This window comes from Stegastes partitus, unplaced genomic scaffold, assembly GCF_000690725.1.
Source record: "Stegastes partitus isolate 25-593 unplaced genomic scaffold, Stegastes_partitus-1.0.2 Scaffold1347, whole genome shotgun sequence".
In the NCBI taxonomy this organism is placed as follows: domain Eukaryota; kingdom Metazoa; phylum Chordata; class Actinopteri; family Pomacentridae; genus Stegastes; species Stegastes partitus.
In genome coordinates this window covers 34901-45485 of record NW_007579078.1, presented here as the reverse complement: position 1 = coordinate 45485, position 10585 = coordinate 34901, and the positions used below count along the sequence as shown (strand labels likewise).

Genomic DNA, 10585 nt, shown 5'->3' with positions numbered 1-10585 from the left:
TACAGAGGGTTAAAAGTATAGGGCTACATAAAGAAAGAATCTTTTGTAGAAGCCGCCTGGAAGGACATAGAAGGACATCTCCTGGATTAAGTTACCTTGTTAGTGCGTGCTGTATACGGTGAATTTTAATTTCTGTGATCAGGGAAACTTTATGCTTCACTAAGTTTTAAACATCCAGGACATCTCGCACAAAGCCAACATCGAGTCAGTCACGATACAGAGCTTTCCTTTGTTCAGTTGGAAATTGAATTCATTTCATGCAACTGAATATTCATTTTAAAAAGTGGAGGAATATTGTTGGACAAAAATGAATAGTCATCCCACCATGCACCACAATGTGCCTCCTACAAAAGTCCTTTAAAACCATTTGCTGCTCGGTACATCTCATTAACAGATTAAAAAGCCCCAAATCAATAACAGAGATTAGTGAGCACATCCAAAGTCGTGCTTATACACATAAACAGAGTTCTACTACATTTATTTCCTATTGGTCGGATACTTACCAACCAGTCCTGTAATGAGTGAAATGTTATACTGTAATAAATAATTCAATTCAGTTTAAGCACATTCACTTAAAAGTTGGTGTTTCCACCATAAGGAGGATGATCAAACTATTTGGTACGGTTGTAATTTTAAATGGAGCTATTAAAAAAAAGCTGCGTTTCTTTTATTTACTGAACAGCATGAATAACATTTCCAGGGTGATGCAGCTCACAACAGCACATGAAATGCAACTTATCATAGAATTAGCTGTCAGGTCATGCATTTTTTACATTTTTTTGAAAACTCTCCCGGCACTTGCTGTCTGGATAATGTGGCGTTTTGTATCAAATAAACTTTCGATGAACCGTGTGTGTGTGCGTCTGTCTGTGTATTTTCAACGAGGCACGCCACCCTGAAACGTCTCATTGATTTCCATGTTTGGACCTGGAGCCTGTTTTTAGCAACTCAAACTTCATGTCTATTGAGTGTTTTTGTGGAAACATTGGCACAGATGAAAGAACAGACGTTGTTTCCGTGCGCTTTTGTTTGGGACTTAAGATGAAACAGGCTTCGGGGTCATGTCAGTCAACCCTGTGTGCAGAGACGAGGGATTTTGGTTCATATGTGTGTGTTTTAGCACTCTGTGTCTGTGTGTGGCTTGATTTACTAACCCCAGGGTCTCTAATGTGTTACAGTTACACTTAACTCACACAACGAAGCATCATTTAAAAAAATAAATAAAATGTAGTTTGAATGATTTACAGCTGTTCTAAATATATTTCCAGATTGAACATGTTTGCTGGCCACCTGAAGATACTGTACTTTTTGTCAAACAAACTGAGCCATCATCTCTGTTTTGAATTCCATTCTCTTCTCTTTTCTTTTTTTAATCATGCACTGAATGGGATTTTTTTTTCAGTTGCATGGCTAGTCTTTGAGGATTCTCTAAGTGTCTTTCGTAGTATGTTTTCTGAGATTGCTTGGTATTTATTTATTTTTCCTGAAATGCAGTGCTTTGCTCTGTATCTCAAGTACTTCTAATGGATTACACACAGAGATATGACAACATGAGTCCTTGAACACGCTGTTCTCTTTATCCACTAATGCTGGCATGTTTGCATGTCTCATCCGCCTCTTTTAGGTACATTCTGCTTCTGCTTGTACTGTTTGCGATCCCAGGGGTGGTGATGATTGTGGCCTATGGACTGATCTCCAGAGAACTTTATCGAGGCATCCAGTTTGAGATGGGCCACAAAAAAGACTCCACCGGTGAGGCAATGCGCACTACATACAGAAAACATGGAGAAAATAGTAAATGGTAAAGATTTAATGAATGTCCCAGAGTGCAACTTTGATCCCAGACAACAATAATAAAAAAACAAAAACAAACATAAAATGCAGAAAAGTACTGCAATAAATAAAAACTACAGTAAATACAGTTGTCCATCCATCCATTATCTATACATTTAATCCTCACTGGGGTCGTGGGGGGCTGGAGTCTATCCCAGCTGACTCAGGGTGAAGGCAGGGGACACCCTGGACAGGTCACCAGTCTATCACAGGGCAACAGTTAGAGACAGACAACCAAGCACACTCACATTCACGCCTATGGACAATTTAGAATCACCAATTAACCTCAACATGTTTTTGGACCTTGTGGGAGGAAGCCGGAGAACCCGGAGAGAACCCACGCTGCACGGGGAGAACATGCAAACTCCACGCACCTCCACCTAGATGCGAACCGGCGACCTTCTTGCTGCGAGGCAACAATGCGACCAACTGCGCCACCTTGCAGCCCCTTGTCTGAATTTAGATGACAAAAATTTCTGACACCTAGTTTTTGACATTGCAAAGACAGTCATTAGGAGAGCTCAGGGTTAAAAGATCTAACAGGCCGGTGTATCCGCATATCAGCTGCACTAGAATGGAAAGGACACTCTGTGTATGAACAATGTACTCAAGGGGAAGCGTGTATAAAGAAAATAAAATTGGTCCCAAAATTGACCCCTGTGGCACACCATACTTAGGAGGTGAAAATGAAAACACAGAATAAAACCTGATATTAATCAGGTATGATGAAAAGCATTCTAAAGTTATACCGAGTCATCTTGCAGCCCTTAAATACAGTTGTGAAGAAAACAAAAGTGCACATTTAACACTATCACCATTTAACATATCACCGCTGTTACATTACAGTTGTGACTTTATAACTTTTAGAAATAGGTTTTTATTCTTAGAACTGAAAATACCAAACTAAAGGAACAAAGTCAATTCCATTGGAGGAAGTAAAGAACATTTTCATGGTAAACGTTGATGTTAAACATCTGCACTTCCTAAAGAACAATTAATGTTGGCAGTGGAGGTAATCCTGTCATTGAGGATGGTGGTTAGAGGATCTGCCCAAATTGTCTTAACAAAAAAACCCTTCCTATGCAACTAAACTGCATTTACACATAGAAAAGGAAGCATTTACCCCAGAAGGTAACACTATGATGAGACACTTCCAGTCTGAAAATCAGTGTTAGGAGGTCGGAGGTAAAGGAAGAACTCCGCAGCAGGACTTTCACCCAGTAGGTTGAGTTTCTTGTCCGTGTGGTGTCATTATTTTTAGACTAAAAGTTAGATTTTCTTATGCTAATCGCTTTAATTTCACTTGCTGTATGGTTAATTTTAGGCACCAACATGACTGGGTTTAGGAACATATATATGGTTTTGGTTAAAATACTTTTCCAACATGTTACCAGGATGACAAGTCCTGCCCAATCTAACATATGATTGGCTGGCTGAAAAAGAAAAATCCAGCTATTAAAATAAATTGCAAAGATATAGTATATTTTACTCAAAAAATAAATGAGAATGCATTTTAACTGTGTAGAAACGTCATTGTTAGGAGACAAGGCTGCATGTGGAGGATCTCCGTTTGCTTCCTTGATTGCTCAGCGTGCTGTAAACAACTAAAAAGCACCAAACATGTGATGAAATTTAGTCTGATGTATGGTTTTGATGCTCCTGAAAATCACTGGCAACAAAATTCAGATTCCAAAGCCTCCTATTCACCTCAAAAGACTTTTGAGAGACTAGTTTCTGTAGGAAAGGCAAGCTGACCTGTGCCTTTTTAAACTATTGACATTTTCTGACCAGTTCAATACAAATGTATGAGGTGTGGCTGTTAAATACCAAGAGTCAGCTTATGTAAGTCAACCTGGCATTGCCCCATTATGTAATAGCTACACCTTGTATGTCGGCTTGTTGTATATAAATGTGTCTGATTGGGCAGTGTTCTCTATCTCACTGTAATTGTTTTACTGACAGTGTGCTGACTCAAACTGTGCCTCTCATTAAATGAAGCCACACTTACCAACAGAGCTCTGATATTACTGTTCACATTTTTATTTTTTTACATGGTTTATGTGAATGATGAAGAATTGCACTTTAATCACAACAATTTCATTAGCGGTACAATCACTGTAATGTGCGCAGGTTAAGTGAAACATAACCTTTTGTGGGCATGTGAGAGTGTGTTTGGGATGATAGTCGCATGGAGTGTGCTTGCTTGTGCTCCATTAGAGGATGGAATTGGCCAGCAGCTGTGGGCCTGGGCATTACCATCTGTTTGGTCTCAGAGAGAAAGGGGTTGTCCAAATAAATAAATAACTAAATAAAGAGTTTGAGAGAGACAAAGATGTGTGGAGGTAAAAAAAAACAACAAAACAAAATAAAATAAAAAAAGTGGAGTGGGGGGGTTATGAGATCACAAAATAAACTCTTGAGAATTGATTTAATAACCCAGGAGTGGTTTAGCAAATTTTGAATGCTCTCTTTCCAGTATCAGATCCTGTTTGGTTGCCTCGAGGCTCTTGATGCTGTTTTCATTGTCCTTTGTCCTGAGGAAGGAAAGCAGCATTATTAAATTTCTATGAATAAATTGCAATATCCCTTGATGGATGATTACTGTGGGTCATCGAGAATTGCTGGCCACTTCTCTGTCCTTTAGAGCGAGCAGCTGCTCTTTAAAAAAAAAAAAAAAACTATGATTCGCTCAAAATGAACTGAATGAATGGAAGCATGTTCCATCACGGAGCTGTGGAAGATTCTTGGAATTCAATCAGATGGCTACAGGAGAAAATATGATTTCCCCGGTCGATTCATTTTTAATTCAGTCGCAAAAATATTGGGCAAATATACAAAAAGTACTCCATGAGATGAAAATTAGTTTGTAAAGTATCATCCTCTCATATATTACCACTTAGTATATCCAATCTTGTGTTGGATTCTTGTCTCCCAATGAAAACCATCTCTCGTAAAAATCATATTCCTGCAACTACGCTGTTCTCCGACTTTTAGGAGCAACGTGATGACATGTTTATGAAGCGCCTGCAGAAGGTGGTTGGGGTGGCAAGTGGGCAAACAAAACATATGACTCTCACACCAGAGACTCACCTAATTTTAATGTTACCAACCCATTAAATGGCCATTATCTGTCATCATTATTCTCATAACTATCCTCTAGATTGGGCAAACTGTACCTACCAGTACACCAGAAGGTGAGTTTGGATTTAGTAGTGTAGATTTTTTTTGTCGTCCAGGTCATGGTTATCCTAAGAGCTTTAGTAGAAAGCCTCTAGACTTCTCTTATTGCTTCTTGGAGACATTTCCCCTGTCAACCCAGAGAACTAAAGAAGCCTCAGGTGAAACGTTTTCAGGAAGTCCGCTTGCTTTCCAGTGAAGCTCTTAGGATTATCATTCATTGTGATTACAGATAAACAGAAAGTAACCCAGACCACATAGGTGACCTCATGCAGTCGACTGAATGAGTGCATCTGAAATCTATGCTGGTGTCCTCCAGCCCACGATCACAGCGAAGGATGTATTGCCGGTTCATCACAGGATTGTGTGTCAAACATAAAGAAACAGCTTTTTTTCCCTCCGATAAGTGCAACCCCATGATCTTTTCCTGAACCTAACCAAGGCTAACCAAACACAAAACAGCAACTTAAAGCAAAAAAGTCAAAAATGATAGTAAAATGGAAGGAAATCAAAAGTCCCACTCTGGACTCAAACTCCAGTCTTCTGGGTGAAAATTGAACACTTATGCCACCACAGAATCCTCAATCTCAAAATGTGAATTTTAGTGGTATGTCAGTAAACACTTTCTGCATGAACATTATATAATGAGCCTATTGAGCATACAGGCAGATAGAGGACAACGCTTCCCAACCATACCTGTGGGAGTGATAACTGATAGTGACCATTTGATGGGCTGATAACAAATCAGATGCAAGACCAGAGTTTGCATCTAAAGTCCTGTCTTAGGCAACAAAAGCACTTTGGTCAAGGCAATAAAATGATTGTGCTTTTATTAAGCATACATTAACCTATGTATCTGAACTCTTGTGGCCATGTGAATTAGAAGTGAGTATATTATTACTTCTAAACACATTTTTATTGCTAGAAAGTGTGCAAACACTAGGAATTTTCTTTTTTGTATTGTTTGTATACACTGAAACGTATTCATGTTAAAAATGAGACAGCTTGTAAGGTCTTAAATTGTACATTGATTATGTTTAATCTGTGATTTTCTTTTCTGTTTTTGGAATAATTGGTATGAATCAATAAGTAATCCATTTTCAAAACAAGGCTTTGTATCAGGGGGCTGCATGGTGGCTCGGTGGTAAGCACCGTCACCTTGCAGCTAGAAGATCCCCAGTTCACGTCCTGGTTAGGATGCCTGAGATCTTACAGCATGGAGTTTGCATGTTCTCCCTGTGGGCTTCCTCCCACAGTCCAAAATCATTCTGAGGTTAATTAGTGATTCTAAATTGTCCGTAGGTGTGAATGTGAATGTGCTTGGTTGTCTGTCTCTAAGTGTGGCCCTGTGATAGACTGGTGACCTGTCCAGGGTGTCCCCTGTTTTCACCCTGAGTCGGCTGGGATAGGCTCCAGCCCCTCATGACCCCAGTGAGGATTAAGCGGTGTATAGATAATGGATGGACTTTGTATCAGTACTTTATGTCTGTCTTTTGTGTCTTTGTCTATATTTTGGAAAACATCTTGCCTGTAAAGTTGCCTCCAAAGTACAGAGAAGGCATAAAGTATCACACAATCATATTAAAAGTTTTCAAGGCAACAGCTGAGAGTTAATTCACACAGAAATACTATCTTTGACCGCTCTCTCCCATGCAGATGTGAAGAACGGCCTGACTGCCACCGTGTCTAGTGGCAGCGACGATGGAGATGGCTGCTATGTTAATGTAGTCCAGCGGCCACACTCGATGGAGATGTCCGCCATGGCTACATCGGGCAGGGCGATCAAGGCAGAAAGACCGCGCAGCAACACGTCTGAGGCCAAGCTGGAGGCCAAGAAGCGAGTCATTCGCATGCTGGTGGTCATTGTCGTCCTCTTCTTTCTCTGCTGGATGCCACTTTACTGTGCCAACACCTGGCGGGCTTTTGATGACGTCTCCGCCAAACATGCCCTCTCGGGGGCACCCATTGCTTTTATCCATTTGTTGTGCTACACCTCCGCCTGCGTCAACCCAATTATTTACTGCTTCATGAACACACGTTTTCGCAAAGCTCTGTTTGCCACTTTCTCGTGCTGCGCCGCGCCTTGCCACCGCCGCCATCGGCGTGGGCTACGGGACAATGAGGAGGATGTTATGGCAACTGGGGCATCCATGTCCAAGTTCAGTTACACTACTGTCAGCACCATGGGAACCTGCTGAGGCAGATGGATGTAGACACAATCCAGGAAAGACAGTTACTACGGCAACACAGCAGCCCACTTCTTTTGTTTTTAGGCCAATGCTATGCTCATAGGGACAGCGATGTGGTGCGGAAAAGCAGGCCGTGTAATGTAGCAGTATAGAAGCTTCATGGTCACAATTATGCAGAGATTATTTGACGACACCAAGTCTTACAGTGTAAATACCTCCATAGCTTTTTTTTTTTTTTTTTGAAAAAGCACAAAAAACAGATTATACAGTTATCTCTTGTCACAGGAGATCGAGGCAAATTGTCTGCTTATATGTTTATGGTGATGTGTGTGTGTGTGTGAGTGTGTGTGTGTGTGTGTACAGAGGTTGTTAGCAGCGTTGGACTGCATGATATCTGAGGGAGACAGTCTTAATAACTTACTAGTCATTATGTAGCTATCAAAATAGGAACCATTTGCTCTGTAATTTTGGAACTGTGTTTTATATTTTGCTGTTAGTTGTTAATGTTTATCTGTGTTAATAATTGGTAATGTAATTGCCTTCTGGACTAAGTGCCTGCTTCTAGATACTCTGTTGTTTTTGTCTAATTTAGATTTTGCCTCATACATCATTTGCATAATAATCACAGGCAAATTGTAACCTTAGGGCTTCGGAAGTATAACTGAAAGCTCTTCAAAACAAACTGAAAAACATTCTCAGATGTTAAGAACTTCAACATGGAAACTGGTAAATGAGCGGGTTTTTAATGTACATGACTCCGTAGTCCGCACCAGTACGTAGTAGTGATGCCTTGTGTTGTGTTTGTAAACTGTAACGCTCGCCATGTTTGTGTTTTTAGAGTTAGTCTCGCATCCTTCCATTAAGACATAGTAGCAAATGTCGAATCTAATTTATTTAATAGCCCTGACTTCGTTACAACCTTGATAGCATATTAGCAAAACTCCATAAACTCCAACAGACAGTGCTGCACACTGCGAAAAAGAAAAACAGAGCAAAATTGAAAGACATTTTGACAAAGAAACATGAGTTTTTGAGAAGCATCTTCTTCTGCTATAAATTAGATTAAAGTATATCAAAAAGTGGCATGTCCCTGAACATACCAGACACTTTTTAAGTGCATATAGTTTACCAATATCAATGCGGCCAGCGCTTGGCCCACACACTGGAACGCTAATGCTGTGATAGAATCTTGTATTACTGTGTCAGAATAATATATTATAGCTCAGAGCTACACTAAACACAGACAGCCCACTATGGCTCTAAAGCTCTATCACTTCTTTTGCAGATTCAAATTTGTAAACTACACATTTTTGTGAGGCTGATAAGTGCAGCGACTCTCTGTCACCTGCAGGCAACAGAGCGGAGGCCAGGTTCCAGAGGTCTCTCTCTTTGTCAGCTCTGTCTTGCATGTCTGACTTTAGCTCCCCTACTCACCTCCCACTAATTGTGTTACAACCTCAGCCCTGCCAGGCTCAACCGGTGAGCATATTTCACTAAGTGCTCCAAAGCACAATGCTGTCAGTCCCACGACTAATAGATGTATGGCCTGCTTGTGCGATTGTTTGGTTTTATAGGCCTGCAGCTTTTGTAGTTTCATGTGTGCACTGTACCTTTTGTGGTTCAAATAAAATCAGCGGTGCCTTACTGTGGGAGACTATCCTGAAGCAAGGCAGAGGAATTAATCAGCTGAAATCTCAATCTGTGTCGCAGGAAAACGAGCAAATAGCAGTCTTGGAAAATCCTCAATTTATGTGCAAATCAATTAGTATCTGCTGTCCTAATAAATCTAATACACTGAGACAGCCCTGGCTTCACACGAAGGACAAAGTGACAGCCAGAGCATTATTGACTTTCTTTTTGTGTCACTGAGCAGACTCAGGTCAGACAAATTAAGAGGCAGAGGCATTCTTTCATAACTGTTGACATTGTTTTGGCTGATTGACACAGAGGTAATGGCCTCGATCTGAAATATGTGCATGAAACCAAAACTGAAATGCTCATTTGATCTCACGGTCTCATGGTTAAACCTTGAAAAAGCAAACTTTTCCTCTCTCAGTAAATCAAGTTTTACTGCAATAAACAGCAGGCAGGAGGTTTTCATGCATCTGCTAGTAGCATTGCCCACATATGGGGAATACTGTAATACAGCCGTCTGTGTTGTGCTTTATGAGTGACACTTGGAAAGTGATTTCTTTTTTTTTTTCTCCTCGTGTGCTGAAAGAGGCTGATTTCCCTGCGGTGTCACAGAGGCCGTTATGTCTTACTCCGTCAACCCGCCCCTCCTCATCCAGCAGCTACAAATACACACCTGACAGATTACTCCAGCTTTAACTTGTTATTATGCACCAATTACTGACAGATGCCAATAATTAGTTCTTCCCCCTCCCTGTCACTAAATTAATACTGGCACTTGAAATTTAAATGTCAGTGTAAAAATAGATGTGGTGACATCTAGTTAGCATATTTAACTAACATGTAAATAAATGCCAATATAAAGAGATGTAAAGATGCTCTACAGGTTCCTGTGAGTCTGTCACCAGAGAAACTGCTTGAACCTCAGATATTTGTTGTAATCCAAAATTGTGTGAAAAGTAAACATCGAATTCATCTGTGAATTCATCACGTGGCTGTAAACAGGGTTCCAGATAAATGCTAAAGTTCAACTGCTCTGCTGAAGTATAAATTAGCAACTGTTTGCTTAATTATTAGCTGCAACACATTTTGAAGGAGCTAATATGTCAATACATTGGGTTTGCCTCTAAGAGGTCAGGAAATGGATCACTTTGGCTTTAAGGTTAGAGTTCTACTGACGAGCTCCTGCTTGTGATTTAATGCAGTTGTGTTTGATGAAAAACATCGAGGGGACAAAGGGACACCTACATTTTGCTGCACTTTAGTTTTCTGCAGAAGAATGAAAAAGAAATAACCCAAGAAACCCAACAGGCACAGCCAGCTTGTTCTGGTGGCATAATTTGCTGGAGTGGATGCAGAAGTGAAAAGGAGTGGTGAAAAACACTGGTACCACCCTGTCACTACTGTGTGAAACTGTGATTGTAAATGATGTCACCAGCACAAGTTGGCAGCACACATTTCTAAAATATGCATGGTTTATGAGCCACACTGACAGTTTCAGTCCTATATGCCATGGCTTTTAGATATTAGAGAATGAAATGGGATTTTGTGCGATAAAAATGACAAACTAAAGCCTCAGCATTGTTTCCACCCATTAAACAACTAGTTTCTTACTCACTGAGACAATATAATTGATGACTTTCCCACAGTAGCCTGCTGATTATCTTGGTATAGTTTTCAGAAAACATACTGATGTTGAGTTTTTCAAAGTTAAATTTGAATGCTTTGGGCACACATGCAATTCCATTTACCTC

The 10585-nt window shown here is 40.3% G+C and overlaps 1 protein-coding gene across 1 annotated transcript in view; it reads left to right on the top strand.

Moving 5' to 3' along the window:
• Nucleotides 1-7208, top strand: part of cckbrb (cholecystokinin B receptor b) — a 31519-nt gene extending 24311 nt beyond the window's left edge. Inside the window, exons 4-5 of the mRNA XM_008298740.1 lie at nucleotides 1625-1752; nucleotides 6667-7208. Coding sequence (XP_008296962.1) covers nucleotides 1625-1752; nucleotides 6667-7208 — 670 coding nt within the window. The remainder of the gene's footprint in view (nucleotides 1-1624; nucleotides 1753-6666) is intronic.
• Nucleotides 7209-10585: the final 3377 nt, after the last annotated feature.